Source organism: Natator depressus, chromosome 7 (assembly GCF_965152275.1).
Source record: "Natator depressus isolate rNatDep1 chromosome 7, rNatDep2.hap1, whole genome shotgun sequence".
NCBI lineage: Eukaryota > Metazoa > Chordata > Testudines > Cheloniidae > Natator > Natator depressus.
Window position 1 is genome coordinate 106,868,469 of NC_134240.1, and position 27,486 is coordinate 106,895,954.

The following is a 27,486-nucleotide window of genomic DNA, read 5'->3' on the forward strand; positions in this document are numbered from 1 at the left end:
AGGGTTATGTTTAAGTGGAATTTTCCTACCAGTAGATGGGCCCAAATTCTTCTCCAAGTTACACCACTACAACCCCATTTACACCAGTATAGCAGATCAGTGACTGACCCATTCCTGGATTTACCCTAAGCTCCACTAGTTATATTGTTCATTGTACCCTCAACCAAAGTCAGCATCTTTAAGCCACTGGATCCATGGAATTTCCTCACTCAAACAATATCAATTGCTTTTGTTACTTTTTTTTATGCATGTAGGCATGACATTCTAGGATTATCTAATCAGGACTACTATAAGGAAAGGAAAAGTGGTCCTTCAAACTATCCCAAAGGAATACTGTATTTTGGTGGCATACTACTAAACTTATCAACCCAATTCTCACTTAATATTTCCAAGGAGGGATGCAAAGCTTTCTTTATTTCAAGAGGCACATAAATTTCAGAATTATAATCAGCAAGGCAAAGTCTTCAAAAATCTCCTATTTTGGTCTTCTAAAGGCAGATCATATGCTCCGGGTCAATTAGAAATTATACCTGAGCTTTTCAAAGCCAACTAAGGGATTTAACCACATATCTCCCCTTAATCCCGGTGAGCTGTGTGGTTAAATGCACTAGTCAGCTTTGAAAATCTCAACCTATTTTCTTAGTGCATTACTAAGATTGTTAATTAAACTGGGCATAGAGAAACATCTGTGGGAGAGAATTCCATTTTACGTTTTCCTAAACCTAGTCTTCTGAATGGCCATGTTTTCTCTCTCCTGGAGTTTCACGGATTGCTGCATTTCTCAAACCAGACTGGACATTTGTAGATATTCATTTTACCTTCACTGGAAATTAAAGACATATTCTCCAACATATAAAAAAATCTGAGTATCCTCTGCATAATGAGCCACAGTCAAAGTTCTCCCAAGCCAATGGCTCAATGGGCTGACGCAGTTAAGAAACATCAGTTTCATAGCCAATGGTACACAAGGAAGTGTGTTTGACTGCCCTAACTGGATAATATTAATTTTGCTGCCCCTTCAGATGTCAGGGCTCAGTAGCCTTCTAAACAAAATCTGCCTTTGTGATGCAAATGAAGTGAAGAACCTTGAACATTACATATTTCAATGTAGGTTTACTCATTGAAAAATGAGATTTCTTAAATCTTTTCAAGATCATTAATTTGTGTATCAATGAGCAAACAACCTGGTTGCTGCTTTCAGACAGAAGTAACGTTCTCAGTTTGCATACTATTCAGGCTTAGATCTACAGTCTCATCTGATTTACATAGATGTAAATAAGGAGTAACTTTCCAGAGGCCAATGGAGCTACCCCAGTGTATATGAGATCAGAATCAGGCCCCCTGGAACTCAGCATTTATGCTGAGCTACAAAGTTTTTCTATTTACTTTGACTCAAATCTATTAATAGGTCTATTTTATTTTTCGTGTTATTATTTTAACTTGACTGAATGACCTCCCATAGCAAAAGGAGCTGAAAAGCTGGTGGATCTCCCCAGCTGGGCATTCCCTGAGTATAGTAGAATCCCTGGTTGTCATAGAGCCAATGTAGGGGACATTCTGGGGAAAGGGTAAGCATAGCCATAGCACACTATGATCCCTGGCTGGTGAATCTGCCCTGCATGACATAGCCAGCTGTGTGTAGTTTAGAGCAGCCTCAAGGAATGAAACAAAGCCTCATTCAGTACCAGGATCAGGAAGTTGCACATGGATCCAAATAAGCAGCTAAAACTAGTATTACTGACTGCAGCTGAGGATGAGGCCAAGATGTTTATTTGGCGTGTGCTAAAAATGATAATTTACTTGTTTAGTGAAATGACAAATAAATAGATAGATAGATAAATAATAAAACTTTGCGCTTCTATATATCTTTGCATTCAAGGATCTCAAAGCACTTTACTGACATTAAACTTTAAACACCCCCACTGTGCACATATTACTAACCATCAGTACAGATCAAGAGCTCTGAACCTACTTCCAGATATCTCATATGCACTGAATAGAGTTGACAATCGATCCCTAAAATCAAGTAGGCCTCAGACCCATTAAATACAAAATAGCAAGTGTGTCCTAAGTACTATTGAATGGTGTAAGTGGCTTGCGATGAAACCTGAAGCCAGCTATTATTATTCATCTGCTTTCTGGTTTTGTTATAAACTCAAAAGGAAGCTGAGACTCATCTAAAGGAAAGCTAAGGCTCTCAAACCTTTGGGGTAAATGTGGCCAAGGTTCAAGGAAGTTCAGCTTGATTTGCATCAACATTCATGAGATGCAGGGAGATTCTCATGCTTTTCCATGTAACATAGTTCAAACTGCAGAGTTTTGCAGTGAGATTTTGGGGATAAGTCGAACCCAAAATTCATAGTGAAAAAAGAGGAGCTACATAATCAGAAAAAAGGAAATAGATTGAGGGGGGGATTTGATAGCAGCCTTCAACTACCTGAAAGGGGGTTCCAAAGAGGATGGAGCTAGGCTGTTCTCAGTGGTGGCAGATGACAGGACAAGGAGCAGTGGTCTCAAGTTGCAGTGGAGGAGGTCTAGGTTGGATATTAGGAAAAACTATTTCACTAGGAGGATGGTGAAGCACTGGAATGAGTTACCTGGGGAGGTGGTGGAATCTCCATCCTTAGAGGTTCCTAAGGCTCAGCTTCACAAAGCCCTGACTGGGATGATTTAGTTGGGGTTGTTCCTGCTTTGAGCAGGGGGTTGGACTAGATGACCTCCTGAGGTCTCTTCCGGTGATTCTGTGATTCTATAAATGTTTGCATGTGGAGTGCACTGCCAAACTCTGCACAGATCTCATCTTAAAAGGGGCAAATTAGAAATCAGTCAGTAAAAAGAAACAAGAACCAAAAAAAGACGTTCAGATGGCATGAGAAGATATTGGTGGTAGTTTAATTGGATCAACTCTTCCAACTTTCATCTAAGGTAGTGGTCCTCAACCATAATCCTGAAGGCTCCTGAAGGTATTTTTTTAGTGTATTGGACAGATGATACAAGATAACATATGTCCATTTGTAATCCTTGTTGTGCTAAACTCAGAGAACTAAGTATTTGTCTTGTCTCACAGCAACAACAATTTTTAAATGACCTGATTAGAGATGCTCATCAGTTCAGTTATAGTTCGTAGTATCAACGTACAACTAGTCTGTTTGAAGTATACAAGAACCTTGTACATCAAACCTCCTTGAACTTAATGTACAGGTCCCTTCAGTATGCACAGGAAATTGTGCTTTGAGCTTAATGACATTTAAAATCTGGGACGCCCCAGGCTTCCTTTATAAATAAAGGCTATAAAAGACTAAACTGTTTTTATATGCTAATAAAACAGCTTCAGATCCATACAAATTTAGGCAATGAAAAGTGAAATGTGTCTGTTTATAAGAGCTCAAGGCCTGTGACCAAGAACAAAGGTCTGGGGAAAGAAAAATACAGCAGTTGATTTTGTATCTCTTTGCTAAGTGAAAATCCTCATATAAGATTTAATAGAATCTTTTAAAAATAGGCACACAAATGTGACCAACCCCAGGGGCAATGTAATGGACTGACTTTGCATGCATGAACAAGGGTGGGTCTGGTTCAGAGAGTGGTTGTGGGACCTACTAGAAGGCGTTTCCTTAGCGTAGGTGGAGAACTGTTTCTTGAGCAAAAGCACCTGGGTTCTAGTCCCGGCTCCTCACGTGTGTGTGATTTATATAGTGATTTTATCTGTGTGCAGCTCATGAATTCATTATAGTAGTTCTCTTCCCAGAAGGAGATCCAGGATTCAGTTTTCCCTTCCCGGCACCAGCACAGGTTTCAGCCCTTGCTCAGGAAGTATTGTTTTAAGTTGCTAAGCAGTGAGCCCTTTGTCTGATACTCTCCCAAGATGCTCTGTTCAGTCATTCTCAACCAAGGGAGATGGCAGCTGTCATCTGGGAACTTAAGGTGGAGGAAAATGGCAATCTTAGCACTCTCTTGGTAACACAGTTGACAACCCTGAGAGGAAGGAAGGATAGCCATTTAATGACAAATGTCTCCTTTCTGAGTAGCAGCCATGTTAGTCTGTATCCGCAAAAAGAAAAGGAGTACTTGTGGCACCTTAGAGACTAACAAATTTATTTGAGCATAAGCTTTTGTGAGCTACAGCTCACTTCATCGGATGCATGCAGTAGAAAATATAGTGGGGAGATTTATATACACAGAGAACATGAAACAATGGGTGTTACCATACACACTGTAATGAGAGTGATCAGGTAAGGTGAGCTATTACCAGCAGGAGGGGGGCGGGGGAAACCTTTTGTAGTGATAATCAAGGTGGGCCATTCCCAGCAGTTGACAAGAACGTGTGAGGAATGGGCGGGGGAGGGGTTGGGGGGGGTAAACATGGGGAAATAGCGCATTTGCTCCAACCCCTCAGACACAGACAAACACCAACAAGATCTCTATCAAGCATTCTTACAACTACAATACCCACCTGCTGAAGTGAGGAAACAGATTGACAGAGCCAGAAGAGTACCCAGAAGTTACCTACTACAGGACAGGCCCAACAAAGAAAATAACGGAACACCACTAGCCATCACCTTCAGCCCCCAACTAAAACCTCTCCAACGCATCATCAAGGATCTACAACCTATCCTAAAGGACGACCCATCACTCTCACAGATCTTGGGAGACAGGCCAGTCCTTGCTTACAGACAGCCCCCCAACCTGAAGCAAATACTAACCAGCAACCACACACCACACAACAGAACCACTAACCCAGGAACCTATCCTTGCAACAAAGCCCGTTGCCAACTGTGTCCACATATCTATTCAGGGGACACCATCATAGGGCCTAATCCCATCAGCCACACTATCAGAGGCTCGTTCACCTGCCCATCTACCAGTGTGATATATGCCATCATGTGCCAGCAATGCCCCTCTGCTATGTACATTGGTCAAACTGGACAGTCTCTACGTAAAAGAATAAATGGACACAAATCAGACGTCAAGAATTATAACATTCAAAAACCAGTCGGAGAACACTTCAATCTCTTTGGTTACAGACCTAAAAGTGGCAATTCTTCAACAAAAAAACTTCAAAAACAGACTCCAACGAGAGACTGCTGAATTGGAATTTATTTGCAAACTGGATACAATTAACTTAGGCTTGAATAGAGACTGGGAGTGGATGGGTCATTACACAAAGTAAAACTATTTCCCCATGTTTATTCTCCCCACCCCCCACACCCCGTTCCTCAGACGTTCTTGTCAACTGCTGGAAATGGCCCACCTTGATTATCACTACAAAAGGTTCCCCCCCTGCACCCGCTGGTAATAGCTCATCTTAAGTGATCACTCTCCTTACAGTGTGTATGGTAACACCCATTGTTTTATGTTCTCTATGTATATAAATCTCCACACTGTATTTTCCGCTGCATGCATCCAATGAAGTGAGCTGTAGCTCACGAAAGCTTATGCTCAAATAAATGTGTTGTTTTCTAAGGTGCCACAAGTCCTCCTTTTCTTTTTGTCTCTTTTCTATTTCCTTTAGCTCCTCTTGTGAAAGCCACATATGGAGAAAATAATTACAATGATGCTGAGTGAAAAAACTAGATACTTACAACCACAGAGTCCATAAAATAACCTCCAGTGTCCTTCCTGAAGCTACTAATATTTCCACAAAATGTCTTAACTAAATTGTTTATTGATAGATTATTCTTTCCAGTTTTGTGCCTATTGATAACCCAGATGAGACTGGTTTGTCAGCCTCTCCCCTGCACAAACACTCTGGGAGATTCCTTGCTATTTAGGATAGCAGCACACGTTCCACTATTGATTACAAAGTTATATTGAGTGAGGGATGAACTACTCCCAGAGGTTACCCACCTGGAAAACATTGACACCAGACAGAAAAGCTTTCTGTCACACTGCTAAAAAAAAAGGCTAAATGAACTGAAATCAGTTGCTGAGTTTGAAGAAGAAATATATAATCTATACAATGTAATACATCTGTATAGATCCATATTCTGTATGTGGGTGTAACAAAAACTATCAGAAAATAAATGTGTAAGGCAAAGTCCTTCCAGTACAAATGTTGAACCCTAAAAATTCACCACCATATGATCCAAAGTTTGCTATGCAGAATACACAAAACCACAATGGATTTTAGGGTCTGATCCAAAGACCACTGAAGTTAATTGGAATCTGCATTGATTTTAAAGGACTTTGAATCATTCCCTTTAAACATTATTACTAAGTCAGTTTTGTTTAATGAATGACACACTAATCTACAGTCACTCTGTGATGGTATTAATGTATGCAACTTCCACTCACAGCTCAGTGGGGTGCATGTACATGTGAAAGGGATGAAGCAAGAGAGACATTTCCATGTGGTTACATGGTGTAGTGATTATTAATGTAAATTGCTGTTATCTCCACTTAAGTAGATGCAAGACAATTTCTAGGCTTTCCATGCACAAGAGCAGTCAAACATGAGGGGATATTAACAAAGCCTTTTATCGCCTGCAGATATCAGGCACTCACCGTGTGTTTTTCCTTTATTAGCATACTCCAGACAAAGGTACCAGAATGTGGAACAAATTAAATACTTTTTTCGATTTGTGTGTTTATTGAGCTTTGGTAGACTGGAAAGTTTTATACACAAAAGACCTAATCCCCCAAATGCAAGCTATGAATGAGCTTTGAAGTTTTCAAAAGGCTCAGATTCGCTATTGAGCTGTTTTTCTCTATATATTCAAAAATAAAATATGACAGTTAATCACTAGCAGACAGCACCTACTGTTGTGTTAATTGCTGAGCCTCAGGAGTAATTCTGAACAAATCATATTGAAATAAGTTATATACATAACATCACACGTCATTCTACAAGACAGTCAACATGGCAAGAAATATGATGTAAAAAGTTGTTAAAGTGTTGACATTCATTGTTAAAAACCCTGAAAAGTTTCTCTCAAGGAAAACAAATTTTAAAATATTGAAACTATGTGGAACACACACAGATGGAAGATGTAAAAAAAAGAAGCAAACTGAACCATGGATGAGCAAACCTAACATCTGCAATAAAATTGAAAGCAAAACTCCTAACTGCATCACTGCAGCTGAATTGAATTTCTATATATGTCTCCCTAAAACCAGTTTCCCATTGTTTCCTCATTTCTCTTCATCTGTGAATACGGATGAATATGAAACAAAACTCCACAACTATGTGCACTCAAATGTTTGGGAAATCTGGATCCAGGTCTGAATTTAGGACTTGGACCCAAATCAGGTTATGATCATCTACCTGGGATGTTTAAGAAAGAGGGAGGTGGGTCCACAGCTCCCTTTCCCCTGCTAAAAGCAGGAGAGCGGACCCACCCCCCTCCCTGATGAATACCACTCCCCAGTTGCTCCCCATTCTTCTTGGCCAATCCACTTCCTGCATCAGTCTACTTTAACCACTGATCTTTCTAATGCAGACTGCAATCCTTCAGTGGGACCTTAAATAAGCATCCTGTTGAAACTGATCCCTGTGGAAGACTGGTGCTCAGACTGCAAGCTCCTGAGGTTTGAGACAGTTTGTTCTGTTACATGGCTGTAAATCCAGAGTAACTACTTTAACTTCAGTGGAAGAGGAGTAGCCAAGAAAAAAAGGGTAGATAAGAAAGGAGAGAGGCAGAGATGAGCCTTAGGGTATGTCTACACTACGGAATAAGGTCGAATTTATAGAAGTCGGTTTTTTAGAAATCGGTTTTATATATTCGAGTGTGTGTGTCCCCACAGAAGTGCATTAAGTGCATTAACTTGGCGGAGTGCTTCCACAGTACCGAGGCTAGAGTCGACTTCCGGAGCGTTGCACTGTGGGTAGCTATCCCACAGTTCCCGCAGTCTCCGCTGCCCATTGGAATTCTGGGTTGAGATCCCAATGCCTGATGGGGCTGAAACATTGTCGCGGGTGGTTCTGGGTACATATAGTCAGTCCCCCCCTTCCCTCCCTCCCTCCGTGAAAGCAAGGGCAGACAATTGTTTCGCGCCTTTTTTCCTGAGTTACCTGTGCGGACGCCATACCACCGCAAGCATGGAGCCCGCTCAGGTAACCGTCACCGTATGTCTCCTGGGTGCTGGCAGACGCAGCACGGCATTGCTACACAGTAGCAGCAACCCATTGCCTTGTGGCAGCAGACGGTACAGTACGACTGGTAGCCGTCCTCGTCATGTCCGAGGTACTCCTGGTTGCCTGTGTGAGGTCGATCAGGAGCGCCTGGGCAGACATGGGCGCAGGGACTAAATTTTTAGTGACTTGACCAGGTCATTCTCTTTAGTCCGGCAGTCAGTCCTATTGAACCGTCTTATGGTGAGCAGGCAGGCAATATGTCCTTCTGCACCGTCTGCTGCCAGCCAAAGATGTAAAAGATAGATGGAGTGGATCAAAACAAGAAATAGACCAGATTTGTTTTGTACTCATTTGCCTCCTCCCCTGTCTAGGGACTCATTCCTCTAGGTCACACTGCAGTCACGCACAGAGAAGGTGCAGCGAGGTAGATCTAGCCATGTATCAATCAGAGGCCAGGCTAACCTCCTTGTTCCAATAAGAACAATAACTTAGGTGCACCATTTCTTATTGGAACCCTCCGTGAAGTCAACCCTGTAAGCCGTGTCCTCAGTCGCCCCTCCCTGCGTCAGAGCAACGGCAAACAATCGTGCATCTGAGTTGAGAGTGGTGTCCAGAGCAGTCACAATGGAGCACTCTGATTGGGCTAAAACATTGTCGCGGGTGGTTCTGGGTACATATTGTCCGGCCCCCGTTCCCTCCCTCCCTCCGTGAAGGCAAGGGCAGACAATCGTTTCGCGCCTTTTTTCCTGAGTTACCTGTGCGGACGCCATACCACCGCAAGCATGGAGCCCGCTCAGGTAACCGTCACCGTATGTCTCCTGGGTGCTGGCAGACGCGGTACGGCATTGCTACACAGTAGCAGCAACCCATTGCCTTCTGGCAGCAGACGGTACAGTACGACTGGTAGCCGTCCTCGTCATGTCCGAGGTGTTCCTGGTCGCCTGTGTGAGGTCGATCAGGAGCGCCTGGGCAGACATGGGCGCAGGGACTAAATTTTTAGTGACTTGACCAGGTCATTTTTTTTAGTCCAGCAATCAGTCCTATTGAACAGTCTTATGGTGAGCAGGCAGGCAATATGGATTGCTAGCAGTCCTATTGCACCGTCTTCTGCCGAGCAGCCATGAGATGTGGAAGACATGCAGTCCTTCTGCACCGTCTGCTGCCAGCCAAAGATGTAAAAGATAGATGGAGTGGATCAAAACAAGAAATAGACCAGATTTGTTTTGTACTCATTTGCCTCCTCCCCTGTCTAGGGGACTCATTCCTCTAGGTCACACTGCAGTCACGCACAGAGAAGGTGCAGCGAGGTAGATCTAGCCATGTATCAATCAGAGGCCAGGCTAACCTCCTTGTTCCAATAAGAACAATAACTTAGGTGCACCATTTCTTATTGGAACCCTCCGTGAAGTCAACCCTGTAAGCCGTGTCCTCAGTCGCCCCTCCCTGCGTCAGAGCAACGGCAAACAATCGTGCATCTGAGTTGAGAGTGCTGTCCAGAGCAGCCCAATGGAGCACTCTGATTGGGCTAAAACATTGTCGCGGGTGGTTCTGGGTACATATTATCCGGCCCCCGTTCCCTCCCTCCCTCTGTGAAGGCAAGGGCAGACAATCGTTTCGCGCCTTTTTTCCTGAGTTACCTGTGCGGACGCCATACCACCGCAAGCATGGAGCCCGCTCAGGTAACCGTCACCGTATGTCTCCTGGGTGCTGGCAGACGCGGTACGGCATTGCTACACAGTAGTAGCAACCCATTGCCTTCTGGCAGCAGACGGTGCAGTATGACTGATAGCCGTCCTCGTCATGTCCGAGGTGCTCCTGGCCACGTCAGCTGGGAGCGCCTGGGCAGACATGGGCGCAGGGACTAAATTTTTGGTGACTTGACCAGGTCATTCTCTTTAGTCCTGCAGTCAGTCATATTGAACCGTCTAATGGTGAGCAGGCAGGCAATACGGATTGCTAGCAGTCGTATTGTACCATCTTCTGCCGGGCAGGCAAGAGATGACAATGGCTAGCAATTGTATTGTACCATCTTCTGCCGGGCAGGCAAGAGATGACGATGGCTAGCAATCGTACTGTGCCATCTTCTGCCAGGCAGGCAAGAGATGAGGATGGCTAGCAGTCGTACTGTACCATCTTCTGCCGAGCAGCCATGAGATGTGGATGGCTTGCAGTCCTTCTGCACCGTCTGCTGCCAGCCAAAGATGTAAAAGATAGATGGAGTGGATCAAAACAAGAAATAGACCAGATTTGTTTTGTACTCATTTGCCTCCTCCCCTGTCTAGGGGACTCATTCCTCTAGGTCACACTGCAGTCACTCACAGAGAAGGTGCTGCGAGGTAGATCTAGCCATGTATCAATCAGAGGCCAGGCTAACCTCCTTGTTCCAATAAGAACAATAACTTAGGTGCACCATTTCTTATTGGAACCCTCCGTGAAGTCCTGCCTCAACTACTCCTTGATGTAAAGCCACCCCCTTTGTGGACTTTAGCCTCCTGAAGCCAACCCTGTAAGCCGTGTCGTCAGTCGCCCCTCCCTCCATCAGAGCAATGGCAGACAATCATTCCGCGCCTTTTTTCTGTGCGGACGCCATACCAAGGCAAGCATGGAGGCCGCTCAGCTCACTTTGGCAATTAGGAGCACATTAAACACCACACGCATTATCCAGCAGTATATGCAGCACCAGAACCTGGCAAAGCGCTACCGGGCGAGGAGGCGACGTCAGCGCGGTCACGTGAGTGATCAGGACATGGACACAGATTTCTCTGAAAGCATGGGCCCTGCCAATGCATGCATAATGGTGCTAATGGGGCAGGTTCATGCTGTGGAACGCCGATTCTGGGCTCGGGAAACAAGTACAGACTGGTGGGACCACATAGTGTTGCAGGTCTGGGACGATTCCCAGTGGCTGCGAAACTTTCGCATGCGTAAGGGCACTTTCATGGAACTTTGTGACTTGCTTTCCCCTGCCCTGAAGCGCATGAATACCAAGATGAGAGCAGCCCTCACAGTTGAGAAGCGAGTGGCGATAGCCCTGTGGAAGCTTGCAACGCCAGACAGCTACCGGTCAGTTGGGAATCAATTTGGAGTGGGCAAATCTACTGTGGGGGCTGCTGTGATGCAAGTAGCCCACGCAATCAAAGATCTGCTGATATCAAGGGTAGTGACCCTGGGAAATGTGCAGGTCATAGTGGATGGCTTTGCTGCAATGGGATTCCCTAACTGTGGTGGGGCCATAGACAGAACCCATATCCCTATCTTGGCACCGGAGCACCAAGCCGGCGAGTACATAAACCGCAAGGGGTACTTTTCAATAGTGCTGCAAGCTCTGGTGGATCACAAGGGACGTTTCACCAACATCAACGTGGGATGGCCGGGAAAGGTACATGACGCTCGCATCTTCAGGAACTCTGGTCTGTTTCAAAAGCTTCAAGAAGGGACTTTATTCCCAGACCAGAAAATAACTGTTGGTGATGTTGAAATGCCTATATGTATCCTTGGGGACCCAGCCTACCCCTTAATGCCATGGCTCATGAAGCCGTACACAGGCAGCCTGGACAGCAGTCAGGAGCTGTTCAACTACAGGCTGAGCAAGTGCAGAATGGTGGTAGAATGTGCATTTGGACGTTTAAAGGCGCGCTGGCGCAGTTTACTGACTCGCTTAGACCTCAGCGAAACCAATATTCCCACTGTTATTACTGCTTGCTGTGTGCTCCACAATATCTGTGAGAGTAAGGGGGAGACGTTTATGGCGGGGTGGGAGGTTGAGGCAAATCGCCTGGCTGCTGGTTACGCGCAGCCAGACACCAGGGCGGTTAGAAGAGCACAGGAGGGTGCGGTACGCATCAGAGAGGCTTTGAAAACCAGTTTCATGACTGGCCAGGCTACAGTGTGAAAGTTCTGTTTGTTTCTCCTTGATGAAACCCCCCGCCCCTTGGTTCACTCTACTTCCTTGTAAGCTAACCACCCTCCCCTCCTCCCTTTGATCACCTCTTGCAGAGGCAATAAAGTCATTGTTGCTTCACATTCATGCATTCTTTATTCATTCATCACACAAATAGGGGGATGACTACCAAGGTAGCCCAGGAGGGGTGGTGGAGGAGGGAAGGAAAATGCCACACAGCACTTTAAAAGTTTACAACTTTAAAATTTATTGAATGACAGCCTTCTTTTTTTTGGGCAATCCTCTGTGGTGGAGTGGCTGGTTGGCCGGTGGCCACCCCACCGCGTTCTTGGGCGTCTGGGTGTGGAGGCTATGGAACTTGGGGAGGAGGGCGGTTGGTTACACAGGGGCTGTAGTGGCAGTCTGTGCTCCAGCTGCCTTTGCTGCAGCTCAACCATACACTGGAGCATACTGGTTTGGTCCTCCAGCAGCCTCAGCATTGAATCCTGCCTCCTCTCATCACGCTGCCGCCACATTCGAGCTTCAGCCCTCTCTTCAGCCCGCCACTTACTCTCTTCAGCCCGCCACTTACTCTCTTCAGCCCGCCACCTCTCCTCCTGGTCATTTTGTGCTTTCCTGCAGTCTGACATTATTTGCCTCCACGCATTCGTCTGTGCTCTGTCAGTGTGGGAGGACAGCATGAGCTCGGAGAACATTTCATCTCGAGTGCGTTTTTTTTTCTTTCTAATCTTCACTAGCCTCTGGGAAGGAGAAGATCCTGTGATCATTGAAACACATGCAGCTGGTGGAGAAAAGAAAAGGGACAGCGGTATTTAAAAAGACACATTTTATAAAACACTGGCTACACTCTTTCAGGGTAAACCTTGCTGTTAACATTACATACATAGCACATGTGCTGTCGTTACAAGGTCGCATTTTGCCTCCCCCCACCGCGTGGCTACCCCCTCAACCCTCCCCCCTCCCTGTGGCTAACAGCGGGGAACATTTCTGTTCAGCCGCAGGCAAACAGCCCAGCAGGAATGGGCTCCTCTGAGCGTCCCCTGAAGAAAAGCACCCTATTTCAACCAGGTGACCATGGATTATATCTCACTCTCCTGAGGATAACACACGAACGGATGTTGCTTGAACGCCAGCAAACATACACTGCAATGCTTTGTTGTACAATGATTCCCGAGTACGTGTTACTGGCCTGGAGTGGTAAAGTGTCCTACCATGAAGGACGCAATAAGTCTGCCCTCCCCAGAAACCTTTTGCAAAGGCTTTGGGAGTATATCCAGGAGAGCCGCGAATGCCAGGGCAAAGTAATCCTTTCACATGCTTGCTTTTAAACCATGTATAGTATTTTAAAAGGTACACTCACCGGAGGTCCCTTCTCCGCCTGCTGGGTCCAGGAGGCAGCCTTGGGTGGGTTCAGGGGGTACTGGCTCCAGGTCCAGGGTGAGAAACAGTTCCTGGCTGTCGGGAAAACCGGTTTCTCCGCTTGCTTGCTGTGAGCTATCTACAACCTCGTCATCATCATCATCTTCTTCGTCCCCAAAACCTGCTTCCGTATTGCCTCCATCTCCATTGAAGGAGTCAAACAACACGGCTGGGGTAGTGGTGGCTGAATCCCCTAAAATAGCATGCAGCTCATCATAGAAGCGGCATGTTTGGGGCTCTGACCCGGAGCGGCCGTTCGCCTCTCTGGTTTTCTGGTAGGCTTGCCTCAGCTCCTTCAGTTTCACGCGGCACTGCTTCGGGTCCCTGTTATGGCCTCTGTCCTTCATGCCCTGGGAGATCTTGACAAAGGTTTTGGCATTTCGAAAACTGGAACGGAGTTCTGATAGCACGGATTCCTCTCCCCATACAGCGATCAGATCCCGTACCTCCCGTTCGGTCCATGCTGGAGCTCTTTTGCGATTCTGAGACTCCATCATGGTCACCTCTGCTGATGAGCTCTGCATGGTCACCTGCAGCTTGCCACGCTGGCCAAACAGGAAATGAGATTCAAAAGTTCGCAGTTCTTTTCCTGTCTACCTGGCCAGTGCATCTGAGTTGAGAGTGCTGTCCAGAGCGGTCAAAATGGAGCACTCTGGGATAGCTCCCGGAGGCCAATACCGTCAAATTGTGTCCACAGTACCCCAAATTCGACCCAGCAAGGCCGATTTAAGCGCTAATCCACTTGTCAGGGGTGGAGTAAGGAAATCGATTTTAAGAGCCCTTTAAGTCGAAATAAAGGGCTTCATCGTGTGGACGGGTGCAGGTTTACATCGATTTAATGCTGCTAAATTCGACCTAAAGTCCTAGTGTAGACCAGGGCTTAGGTACCATAGTGTCCCAAGGTGGGAGGACAGCACAAGGGAGAGCATGAAGAAAAGAAAAGGAAGAATGAAAGGGGAGGGAAATGTGACACAGCAGGTAGAGAAGGAGACTGTAAATACTGAGCAGCTGCTGTTTCTACTGCACCCCAGCTCAAAGAGATAAAGCAGCGAGGGACCAGAGTATGCACTCCAACAATGATAATAAGTTCAATGCCTCCTTATGTGTATTTCCTTAGAAATAAGAAACAGTGGGATTTCTACAGTGATCCTATAAAACATAATGTTGATCCAGTGGTAACTGAAGAATCATAGCATGTAATGTGTATGTCAAGAAAAAAAAGGAACCTAGTACAAATAATTAAAGCTAAATAAAAAAAATTCAAAGGTCAAAACCCCTTAAACATGGCATGAAAGGGCTAGATTATGATCAAAAGTCAGATGTGTGTGAGATGGCACAGAGGTTTGTGCATGGGATACTAGCTTTTCATCTCCAAAGACCAAATCCTGGCCTATCCATCTCTGCAACAGGGTGTCAATCAGAATCATATAACTCGGTCAGGCTCTGCCACCACACAGCCTGTTTAAAGGCTGTGGGAGGGGAGATACCTCTGGGGAGTGGAGGCCATAATTTGGCCCCTCACACATACACTTCTACATACAATATATGGCTGTGAGGAGGCTGGAGAATGTCATGCCAAGCAGAGAGGTAGAGTACTGCTTGGCTAATTGACATAGAGGACCAGGGGGACCAGAGCTAATGTCTCACTGGAGCTGTCCACCAAGAAGAAGAATGGGCTCCTTGGGACAGAGATCACCCACCTCCTATCACGGCAATGGCAAACAGAAATAGACAGCCTCCCACACGGCCCTGCTACCCCCTGCCCAAAAGACACATTTTTAAAAATATGCCATGGGCCCCAGTCCTGGCTCCTCTTGTTCGTCTCTTGTCAGTGACATTCGAGAGAGAGGGGAGCAAGGAGAACCTATGTGAGACTAATCCCTTCTGCTTAGGAGCAGGTGCTGAGCCTCTCTCTCTGCTGCTTTCTGATCAGGGTCCAAGTGCCCTCTGGATCAGGAGAGCCAGGCTGCAGCCTGTGGACCTGCTGTCCCACACTCCTTAGGGTCTCAGTAGCAGCCCTCAGGGTTTGGTCCTAAGGAACCAGTTCAAATCTGGCTCCATTTAGTAGTGGCTGGAAGTCCTTGCCCTCTTATGAGTGTTAGGTGGCCTCTGTCAGATAAATTGTCAGGCTTCAAGAGCAGTGGTGGGCATAAGCACAGCTGGGACCTAGGACAGGAGTCCTTGTAGGCCTTGGCTACACTTACAGATGTACAGCGCTGTGAGTTAAACCTGCCTTCGTACAGCTGAGTAGGGAAAGCGCTGCAGTCTGTCCACACTGACAGCTGACAGCGCACTCTCCTGGCCACATTTGCAGCGGCATTGGGAGCGGTGCATTATGGGCAGCTATCCCAGCATTCAAGTGGCTGCAAAGTGCTTTTCAAAGGGGGGGATGGGGTGGAGTGTGACAGGGAGCGTGGGGGGTGAGAGAGTGGGGTTTTGGGGTGCTGAGAGTGTGTAAGCAGGCTGTCTTGTAAGTACAGACCCCCCCACACTCACTGAAAGCAAACGGCAGCTGTTTCTTTTTTTCTCATAGACGAGATAAGCAGCCGCTCACAGAAACGGACCCCAACCCTCCTCTTCCCCCCCGCGCCGCCTCTCTCTTCAAGCAAACGTTAGCTGTCGGCACTCCAAACGGAGCCCCCTGCCTGACCCTCGCTCATGCAATGCAAACAGTGGCTGTGTTTGTTTTTTTGATAAGCAGCCCCCGCAATGGAGCTTTGAAATGGCACTTCCGCCTCCGCAGTTCACAACAAAACAAGAGAGGCCGCTTCAGTTAAAAGGATTATGGGGAGTTTCCGGAGCTCAATTGGTGCGTAATGACATTACTCCCCATTCACACTGTAGCTGGAGCGTCAGCCAATGCGCAACAGCTGTTAATCCTCTCGGGGAGGTGGAGTACCAGGAGTGCTCCAGCCTGGAGTCAGAGCGCTCTACGTGCCTTGCCAGTGTGGACAGGGAGTAAGGTAGAGCGCTCTGGGAGGCTTTATTGCAGTATAACGTGCAAGTGTAGCCAAAGCTGTGAGGCCATGGACATAGAAATGATGACAAGGTTATTGCTTTTCCTTTACAGGGCTCCTCTATGTTAGGGTCAACTTTCATTGAAATCAATAGTTGTCTTCCTATTGAGTTGACTAAGAGGTCTTAGGGTGAAAGGCCATTGATACAGCAATGTGGGCAGCTTTCACGGCCATTGCTTGTGCCCTCCCCATTCTGTGAATATATAAAAGACCTCACTGTCCAAAGCTGTCAGATTTGAGCCTTACTCTTTCAAAAAGTAACATAAGTTTGTGCAATACTTAGGCTAAGTTATGGTGCACGACTGGAATGAAATTGCAACCTCTATTTTGAACATCCTCAATGTTATATTGGAGCAGTTTTTTGCTTTTGAACTGCCAATGACTTCTCTTTCCGCACCCAAGACTAGACACTCGCATCTGGAATCCATTAGCTCCAGAGTACCTTGAACAATATGATTCTCTAAGTTGTGACTGAAGCAAGCTCGGTTTGCTTTGGCTCTCAAGTGCTCCTGAGCTCAGTCAGCTATGCAAAGCTGCGTAAGCTGCAAGGTGTTTTATTAATCAAAAACTGAAAGATAAAATATGAACAGCACAACTTATGTGCAGAACATAGTTTGTTTCCCTAGCCTCTCTTCCTTTATTTATATAATAAGTTCCAAGTCTAACCTTTCCTGCTGGTGAAAAATTCCAATTACACCTATAAAAAAACATAATCCTTTTAAGTTTAATTGAATTGAAATACACTGAATCATTTTAACATGTTCCCAAAAATAAGTTTAATATGACCTTGACGTGACATCTTTGCCTTAAATTGCATTAACGTCAAACGGCAAACTGCAACAGAACAGTTATCTCAGGCAGGACTGCTTTGTTCAAAGAACTTATTTCAGTGCTGGCTTTGCTCCAGTGTGCATTTAACTCTATGGACTCAATTCCTTGATGAATGCTGCATCCACTAAGAGGTTTCTTTCCCCAAAATGGAACTCATAAGTACTGCCAGGGTCAAATTTTGTTCTCAGTTACATCAGTGTTAATCTGGACTAACTTTTCTGAAGTTACTCCAGATTTATACCTGTGCAAAAGAGATCAGAATTTTGCCCAATATCTGGCTATGTTCACAAGTGAAGTGAGTTTGGTGGTCTGTTTCCAAGCCCTATGTGGACATTGATTCACAAAATGTCTACTCCCTCTCTTTCTTTTTAGAAAAGTCATCAAAATAAGCTATCGCGGTTCAGTTTAAAGTCAGCATTGGAAAAATAACAATGCCCCAAGCACATCAGCACACACACTGGCAAAACTGTATGGGGATCACTATAGTCAGTGTCAGCATTCTCTTCTTTCATGAGACAAGTCAGAGAGAATAAAAAGTTACAATTCAAATTTACTCAATGTTCTCCCTGTGCATGGTGGATGAAATTCACCCAGCACAGGGCTTACATGCTATTTAGGCCTGTGTTCTGTAGAGGGGTGAATGCTCCCTGCAGATGTAAGCTCTGCAGAGTTTGGGTAGGATAGAATCTAAGGAATCTGGGTGTATCCCACAGCTTCTGCTGCATCCTTGCCAGCAGAAATCTCCCCCACATCCGCACACATGGATGTGGCTCCATGTGTGGACTTCTTCCCTCATCCCCAACACTTCTTCACACCAGGACAAAGGAAACCACAATGGAATGGTGTCCCACGTCGCACATAGGTACCCTGCACGGGCTCCCCACACTTTGCCCCCATCCTGTGCAGTGGGGACCTACAACTGTTCAGTTTCACTTAGAGTCTTACGTCCCCCTTAGTAGGATTAGGCCCTAACAGAGTCATAGCAGTTTTCTCCCAAGAATGAGGTATAATTGGTTCTAGGTGTGTCTATCCCCAAGGAGGGCAAGGATAAATTCCTGCCTCAGATAAATAAAAGACACCTATACAGTAGAAACTCCTGCCTAGCTGTGCAATGGAGGCTTATATGGCAAGTGGACCCAGAGGCTGCTCTCATGTCTACTACAGCCACTTCCATGGGCTTTACATCCATGAATCATTCCTGTGTTCAATAAACAAGAAATTTACATAGCAACCCTGAAGGCTATGAGAGCTAGGCTTTTGTGGATCACGTGAACTCATGGCTTTTACCTTGCTCTAAAGAAAAGCATTATTACCCAGTGGGCAAACAGTTTCTTTGATTGTTCAGGGGCTAGCACATTGTATGATCAGTTGTTTAGTTTGTCCTTGATTAACAGGGATAGATCTTTGCTACAGGAAACTGGAGCCAGCTATCTTACAGGCAGATACCATGCAAGTGTCCTGATCTACGTTTGGCTCTCATTTCTGATCTGTCTCTTCTCTCTCTCTTCTCAGACTACCTGGTGTTTCCTGTTCAGAGAATTCAGGCTGTGCTAAACACAACCAGGCCCCCAGATATGATTATTTTTATTTGTTCTTTCCTGTCTTTCAGCCAGGCCCGCTGACAGCAATTCCGGGCCCCAGGGCAGAACAGTCAATGAGCCCCCAAGCACGCACAAGCTGCGCCCGCACAGACATGGTCCGCCTGACATTTGGGCGGTGCTGCACCTGCGCTGGCTGGTGCCCAGTGAGCTGCCGGCTGCGCTGACAGGCGTGCTCCTCTAGCATGCCCAGGGCTTCCACATGCCCACCCGGTAGGGTTGCCAACTGTCTAATCACGCAAACCTAAAGACTCTTGCCCCGCCCCTTCCCTGAAACCACACCCCTGTCCCACCCCTTCTCTAAGGCCCCTTCTCTGAGGCCCCGTCCCCTGCTCACTCCATCCCCCTTCCCTCCATCGCTCGCTCTCCCCCACGCTCACTCACTTTCACCGGGCTGGGGCAGCGGGTTGGGGTGCAAAAGAGGGTGCAGGATGCAGGCTCTGGGAGGCAGTTTGGGTGTGGCATGCGAGCTCTGGGAGGGAGTTTGGGTGTGGGGTGCAGGTTCTGGGTTGGGGCAGGGGGTTGGGATATGGGAGCAGGTCAGGGGGATAGCATTTACTTTGGGCGGCTCCCGAAAGTGACTGGTACACCCCTCTGGCCAGCAGCTCCTAGGCAGGGAACCCGGGGGGGTCTCTGCGCACTGCTGCCTGCAATCACCGCCCCCACAGCTCCCATTGGCCACAGTTCCCAGCCAATGAGAGCTGTGGAGTCGGCGCTTGAGGTGGGGGCAGCGCTCAGAGACCCCCTCTCCCCAGGGCCCACAGGGACATGCCAGCCGCTTCCAGGAGAAGTGCGGAACGAGGGCAGCCAGGAAGCCTGCGTTAGCCCCGCTGCACTGCTGGTGATGGCGGTGGCCAGGGACCCTGGGCCCTTTTAAATTGCCCAGGCCCCTGGGCAATTGTCCTCTTTGTGCCCCGCCCTATCAGCCATCCTGCTTTCAGCAGTGGGGCTGGGACCCACAAAGCTGGAAAGTACTGCAGAAGTGCATTTATACAATGACATTTAGCTATTTAATTATCTGCAGTATCTCTGACGCATCTAACAGGTTGGGTAGCGCAGTCTAAATGCCCTAACTGAACTTGAAGTCATAGCACAAAGATCTTCTGTGAAGACCCTACCTTGCCTTGTCAAACCCTATTTAAAATCACTATAAAACCTGAGAGCAGTCAGTTTGGATAATCCGTAAATTAAATGGAAAACAGTGGGAGTTCAGCACCTAGGTGCTTTTGAAAATCTGCATCTTTAGGTGCCAAAATACCTTTGAATATATTTCCCCTAAGTGCCCAAGTCACTTTTGAAAATAGGACTTAGCTGTCTAAGTCACTTAGGCCTTGCAATGCTCAGCAGAGAAACACCTACGCGCCTTTAAAAATCTGGGCTTCTGTGCCTCTATTCCCCATCTGTGCAATGGGGATAATACTTCCCCACCTCACATATGTGTTGTCATTGAAAGATCGATACATGCTCAGATATTATGGTAAGGGGAGCCATGGGATGTCCAAGATAGAAGGAACGGTCCCAGCTCCATTGAAGTCAATGGATGTAGGTTGATTTACACAAGCTGAGGATCTGACTCTATGTTTATAGTAACAGGTGGAATGAAAAGGAACAAACAAAATATCTACACAAGTTGAAAATTGTTTTATTTTTTTAATTAAAGGGACACAATCTGGTTAAATTTGGCCCAACTGTTAGCTGTTGTAAAAACAAACTTTTACTAAATCTTTAGAAATGTTTTCAAGCCTTTTTTGTTTGTTTGTTTTACAAAATATAATGGAAGCATTTTTTTAAACCAGTGGTTCCCAAACTTGTTCCACCACTTGTGCAGAGAAAACCCCTGGCGGGCCAGGCCAGTTTGTTTACCTGCCGTGTCTACAGGTTCGGCCAATCGCGGCTCCCAGCAGCCGCGGTTCGCTGCTCCAGGCCAATGGGAGCTGCTGGAAGCGGCGTGGGCTGAGGAACGTAATGGCCGTCACTTCCAGCAGCTCTTGGCCTGGAGCAGCGAACCACGGCCACTGGGAGCTGCGATTGGCTGAACCTGCGGACGCGGCAGGTAAACAAACTGGCCCGGCCCGCCAGGGGTTTTCCCTGCACAACCGGCGGAACAAGTTTGGGAACCAGTTTTAAACAAAGTCTCATTCAGCCTTTGGAACCCAAACATTACAGCACAGTGCTACCATCGGACAACAGACAGACTGGATTAGTTAGAAGTTGATCAAAGTGAAACATCAGAGTCTATCTTTGTTGTAGGTGCCAAGAGAAATGCAAAATGAAGAGAGAAATAGTACAAATGATAAAAGTTAAACTTGAATTTTAAGAGAGTACTTTAAGAACCAGAATGGTTATTTGTCATGATAGCTGATCAAATATTATTTGCTGAACGAATTATTTGAGAAACATTTATTAACCAGCTCTATTTGTTGTAGCACATAAGGAATTATTTTCTCATATCTCTTCTTTTAACCTGGCAGTGTCCCTTTAAGCAGTTGGCACTTTAGAATAGCTCTGCAGCAAAATACCGGGGAGTCATTAGAACGAAAGCAAAAAGCTTTTTGATTGCATGCGTGTGCTGAACTTGCATTGTGCTTAATTTGCTGCTAAATGTATCTTGTTAGGGATAGTTTTCTTGAGATACATATTGACCTTTCCTTGCTCTTTTAGCAGCAGCTTCAGAGTTAAAGCACAAGATAACTAATGGCACAACTAATCAAACAAGACATTGCATAGGAAGTATAGAGGATAAAGGAATTAGGGCTAAGCTAAGTACAAATAAGCATCCTGTCGGCTTGTATATTGCAAAAATTGTGCCGGACTGACAGTAAAATTTTAAAGATTGTTGTGGAAAAGACAGCTTTGTTTCAAAACCAGATGTAATTACAGTGCTATTTCAGCAGAGTGCCCAATCCAGAAAGCCCCACAGTGAGTGACCCCCTAGGGAGGGTTCCTACAAATTAGGTTTGAGATGCTGACAGGACAGTATGATCAGTGTCGTTTGTACTGATGTTGCCCATGTTGTGGATCTAGGCTCTTGAGTTTCCAGGATATCAGTCTATCATCTTCTTACTAAATTCACGTAAAATTAGAGCTGGTCAAAAACTGCAGAAAAAAAATGAAAACTATTCTTTTTTAAGTTTCCGTGTCTATAAGTTCCTAGGGGACTGGGGGGAAGTCATCAATTTTTTTCATGGACAGTTTTGAAAAACTTTTGCAAACAATTTTTGTTGACATTTCAAAACCTTTTTACCAGCTCTACCTAAAAATGTTTTCTTTCAGACCTAGTTAAATGTATGTTAAACAAGATTTGGTCATCAAAAATCTACAACTTAAAAAGACCAAGCTATGTATCTTCAACTCAAATGTTATTACTAGAGCTGGTTGGGAATTTTCCATCAGAATGGTTTTCCAGAGGAAAATGCCCTTTTCATAAAAATTAAACAAAATTAAAATTCCTGTGGAAAATTAATTTTGCCTGAAAATGTTGATTTTCCCATGGGAAAATTGAAATGAAAGCTCCCTAGCTGCCTACCTGCAAGGCTTTTATCAATTTCAATTTCTGCCTGCAGTGGGAGAGTGAAATCAGCAAGACTCTTCCAGGCTGGCGAGCTGAAAAATTCCATTTCTTTTCTCCCCCAAACTGACATTTTCTGGAAATCCCTTTCCATGAAATATTTTGCATTTTTGACTTTTCATCATGATCTGAGATGAACAAATTTAAAAAAAAAAACAGATTTTTTTCTAGGAAGGGATTTCCATTTTCTGGCCAGCATTAGTTATTTCCATTATAACATAACGGACATCCACAAAAGGTGTAGACGGGCATCTACATGTCTTTGAAAGCAAATGCCTCATGAAAATAACTAGGTATTAAACTGAATACATGTATAACAAATGCTGAGATCCATCAGAGAGTTCAATAACTTGGTATCTCAAAAACTGAAAATAAAATGAAACTATCTGGAACTTGTGTTAAGAATGAAGCCACAGCATTTCTCATGGCAGAGACGCCATTGGGCAGCTGAAGAAATACATAGAAGGTACCGACCAAAAGAATTCCTCCATCAGATAGAAAGGGAAAACTTATGGGACTTGACATAGAACACATGCGAACAGTGGCCTAGGATAGACAGGAATGGAAGAGCCTTGTTTGTGCCCTAAGTGCAGGAAGGATTCAAAAACATGTTGCCAGTATTTTAGCCAGGGTCTTCCAAAAAAATACCACACCATTCTCCTCCTCCTGCTCCATCACCACCACCACCGACAACTTAGCCTGTGATAAGCCCGTGTACAAACAAAAAACAAAAGAAAACACACATAACCAAGAAGAGATGCAACACTACTTGGCCAAATAACTTATATTATCCTGCAGTTTACTTGAACTATTTATACTTTGTTGCTGGGTATATTAATAATTTTTCTGCTGAAAAATATGCTGGTTACATTAGCAGTGTTGCATCTCCTGTACCTTAGTGGCAAAGATGGGGGCAAAGAGGTATTTTGCTGAGGTATCTTCCACAGGTTTCTTTTTTAAAAAAAAAAAAATCTATCATTTAGTGCAATCAACTTCATTCTAAAGGTTAAATATTTGCTCTTCTGAAATATTTTTAAAATCCCCCAAGGATAAGTTCTCTCTAGCAAGGAAGATTTAGCAACGTCCAGATTGGGGAAGACTCTAACAGAGGAAGGGAAATCAGACCAATGGTCCCTTCTCTTGGGTGGAAGAATTTTAATGAGGATCTTCCACCCGCCGCCTCCTGCACTTCAGTGAGTTAAAGTTAAATTAAAAACTTGAGGCTAAATTCTCTGCTGGCATATACTGATGCAGCTCCATCGATGTTTGTGGAGCTGCACCAATTTACACCCACAGCGAATATGGACCTTGCATTCCTTCTAACAATACTCTTCCTTAGCTCTCTATCCAAACCTTTAATGTGAGAATATTGTACCTTGAGATTCAGCAGTATTATTGATTCGGTTAACCTGTCATTGTTAATATGCACACGAGATTGACTGGCAATCATTGCGAACAGCAAACTCAGCATAATGACAACACTGATTGTCATTCACGCAAGTTCATTGCCACAGTTTACCAACAAAGGCCCCGATACTGAAAATGCTTTGGAATATGTTGACTCACTGAGTTCAGTGGGACTATGTCCAGGAGTAAAGTGAAGCTCACTGGATTGCACCCAACGCATTTCAAAACCAAAAGTCATATTCTGAACCCTATGGAATAAATCCCCTTCTTATTTATATAGAATAATTGCATCTATGGAATAAGCCCTTATCAAAAACAAGGTGTTATTTGCATATGAGAAAAGTTGTGAGGCTCAATCAGTATTATTACTATATTATGCCCTGTCAAATAGAGAGATTTGATTATTATATTACTGTATAATGTTTCTCAAAACAAAAAATTAAGTTCATTCTTGTAATTATTACAGATTTGTTTCTGATATTAACATATGATTTATAAACCTTATAAAACTTCCTAACTAAATAGTTATTACAAAAATTCTGAACTAATGATTGAGAAGTTAGGGGCTGCTCCTGCAAACATGGCCTAGCCATAGCATGTGTATCCCCACAAAATTCCCCACCGGGAATTCACTCAGAGTAGTGAGCCAACACCCACTAAGAAGTGACTGAAGGATTGGGCCCTTAGGCATTTGGTGGTGAAGAGAGATTTGCAGATATATATAATCTGGAATATTTTTCTGCTTCTTAAAGGTACCTGGGCAATTAGCCATCATGTCAGCCATCACTGATGACTGAGAGAAAAGATGCTCAGTGACAAGGGGTAGCTATTTATTTTTCCACCACCAACAGAAACAAAGTGACAGGTTCATACATGAGAAATGGGAAAGTCACATCCGGTCAGTCTGTGCAAAGAATCTCATTAAAAGTAAGGAAATATTTCTCTGAAAATGTTATGCAACTTTCCCAGCCTGTATTATGCGTGGCTTTTCAAAAGGAAGAGAAATACATACTGTAATTATGCATTTCCCTCTGTTATGTGTTATTTATTATGCATCTACTTGCTGCAAAATGGTGTGGGGGAGAAGTAATTTGATGCAGAATGTCAATCAAGCATAAGGAAATAATGAGTAGGAAATAAGTGCAGCTATAAGACTCATACTCCAAAATACAGTTACAGATACAGAAATACAGAACAGATGCAGAAAATACAGAACAGACTCTGAAACAAAACTGACAGACTCAACAGCCAGATTCTCAGCTGGTGTAAATTACACCAGTTTACTGGAACCAAGACCCTCATTCACTGTTTGTCCCATTTCTCTTGTACAAAATAAAATATGGTAATTCCTAACCCACTTTATTAGCACCTTTTCTTTATGTGCAGAAAACACAGTATTTGTTTCAGAAAAGGTCTGGGTTTTTTGAGAGCAGAGTTCTAAATTGTCCATCATGCTTTCCCCTCCACCAGCCCCTCGAGTTTATAACTCTTTCATCCCAGTCTTTCCAAATTAATCACAATACCTTAGCTTACACATGCAGTATATTTAGTTTATTTGTTTGCTGTGACTTATATTAGGTGCCTGAGAACCCCACTAACCTTCCTTCATGTGCCACATGTTTCTATTCTGAAAGTCCAGCTAGGGCAGAACTCAGTAGCCAACTTGCTCAGTGGGGTTCCTGGCTGGGAGCATGTTACATCTGCATTACATGATCTATACTAGCCTTCAGTTGTTTTCAGGTGCTATTTGACTTGTTATATTTCACTTATAAAGCCCTAAATGGTGTGGTGTCTGGCTTTGTAAGAGATTGGCGTCTTTGCTTGTGTGATATTGTTGTGATTGAGGTCAGCTGTGGTGATCCAGCTAACAAAAGCCTAGTCTAAATAAAAGCCATGCTTAAGCAGCTATTTTTAGGGAGGGACTTTGGTGCTTGGCCTGATAGAGTTTGAAGGTGGGGTTCTAGGCTATGCCTCTAAGAAGTACTGCATGTATCTCCTGGCCCCAGGAGGGATAGGGCTAAAGTAGCTATAAGTGACCTTTGCTGCCTTGTGATCTTGTTGCTCCAGGGCTCCCAACATAATTTAGTGAATCTTGGGGCCTGTCTCAATGACAGTAGTCTCCCCAGATTGCCCTGTGGATTGTAGTTCCAACTGTAATCTCCACAGTGTTGCATGGGGTAGTTCTGCCCCTCTTCCCTCAGTGCCCTCCCAGCACACTCCCTGCAGCCAGGCTCATGAGGAGGAGGTCCTCAGAAGGTAACCCACTGGCTCTGTTTTGCAGTACCCACACCAGGAGGCTCTTTCCCTGGCTGGATAGAGGGCCCTGTTCTACCCTTACAGCCCTGTTATGTGGTAGAATGGGGCCAGGATGGGGATGAGGTTTGTTGGCATTCACTAGATAGTGAATAGATGAGGCCTACCCCGGCTTTGGAGAATAAGTGAGTTAAGATTAATTAGCTACTCTCCCTACCATGCTTTGCATGTGGCAAGTGTAATATAAATGCTGGGTATTGTTAGTAAAAAGGGGAAATTGTGAAAAGGGGGCCCTTGTAGTTTGATAACTGGATGGCTGAGAAGTTCATTATTTATTGGTAAATTTCAGGCCTGGCCTGGCATCTCCTTGAGGGACCATTTCTAGGGATGAGAACTTAGTTCTGTTTCCATGGTGTATGCAGTCTATCTCCAGTCTGATTAGGTGGCTTACAAAGGTGCCATTTAGTACATCTGTGATAAGATGAATTGAAAAAGGGTATCCAAAAGGCCTGTGTTTTTTCTGACTGTAGTGTTGGCATTCTTTCCAAGACCTTTTCCCCTCTGCTTATCCAGAACACCTCATGCAGTTCTGGGAGAACACTTCATCCAGTTCTCTGGGAAAACTCAGTTTGGCTCCAGCTCATCACTCAGCTTACTTTATTAGGTATGTCACAGCTCTATGCCCTCACTGGCCAGGCCCAGACTAGGGGGATTTGGTACAGGGTAATATCATCAGAATTCCAAACCATGTCAACACCAGGGGTGCTGGGACAGGGGGGTCATGGGCCTCCTAGTTTTAACTGATCCTAAGGGCGAGCGATGGGGGGGGGAGCGGGGGGGGGCTCAGGGAGAAGGGGCAGGGCCTTAGGGGAAAGGGGCGGCAAGGGGAGGTGGGGCCATGGTTCGGGCACCAGTGGTCCCCCCACTTTTAGGGGCCTTCTTTCGCTCCTGTCACACACCACACAGTTTATATACATTTTTCTAAGCTCCTAATATCTATACTACTTGAATCTAATGGGTTTGGACATCATATGGATCATGTAAAGACCAATTGCTTACGTCTTCAACTTAGCTACATTTCAAGCTTATCAGTTCAGTGTCTTCCCACTTATCTCAACTAGCCTGAAAATACTGTGTCCAGCATACAGCCTGCCACATATTTGTTACAGTTTAACTTTGCATTCAAATCAAGTTATATGCAAGTTTCCTCGTTCCCAGCAAGAGCTATGACTACCTTCAGAAATAATTGTGAGTGACAAATCCTTAGGCTCTTCTTTAGGCCATCTCGCATATAAAAGTGGGAAAAGATAGATATATATTATCTGATATACCAGTATTTACTGGCAGAATGTAATCAAGAGAAGGAACAAAGGATCTAGGATAAAACAATACCTGTAACAAAGAAATGATTTACTTGT

General features: G+C 45.0%; 1 protein-coding gene across 1 annotated transcript; it reads right to left on the reverse strand.

Annotated features, from left to right (window-relative positions):
- Nucleotides 1-12,168: 12,168 nt before the first annotated feature.
- On the reverse strand, nucleotides 12,169-22,457 carry LOC141991282 (uncharacterized). Its single transcript, XM_074959594.1, has 3 exons — nucleotides 22,367-22,457; nucleotides 13,336-13,587; nucleotides 12,169-12,756 (listed from the first exon to the last, which is right to left on the reverse strand). The coding sequence occupies exons 1-3, from the start codon at nucleotides 22,455-22,457 to the stop codon at nucleotides 12,215-12,217; spliced, it is 885 nt and encodes a 294-aa protein (XP_074815695.1). The 3' UTR covers nucleotides 12,169-12,214.
- Nucleotides 22,458-27,486: the final 5,029 nt, after the last annotated feature.

What these genes read in the sequence shown, in the direction of transcription:
- LOC141991282 (XM_074959594.1), bottom strand. Translation starts at nt 22,457, where the DNA reads ATGGAATTTTTCAGCTCGCCAGCCTGGAAGAGTCTTGCTGATTTCACT. An exon ending in AATTGATAAAAGCCTTGCAG is followed by an intron (nt 13,588 to 22,366) that starts GTAGGCAGCTAG and finishes ATGCTATTTTAG; the next exon opens with GGGATTCAGCCACCACTACC. An exon ending in AGGCGGAGAAGGGACCTCCG is followed by an intron (nt 12,757 to 13,335) that starts GTGAGTGTACCT and finishes TTTCTCCACCAG; the next exon opens with CTGCATGTGTTTCAATGATC.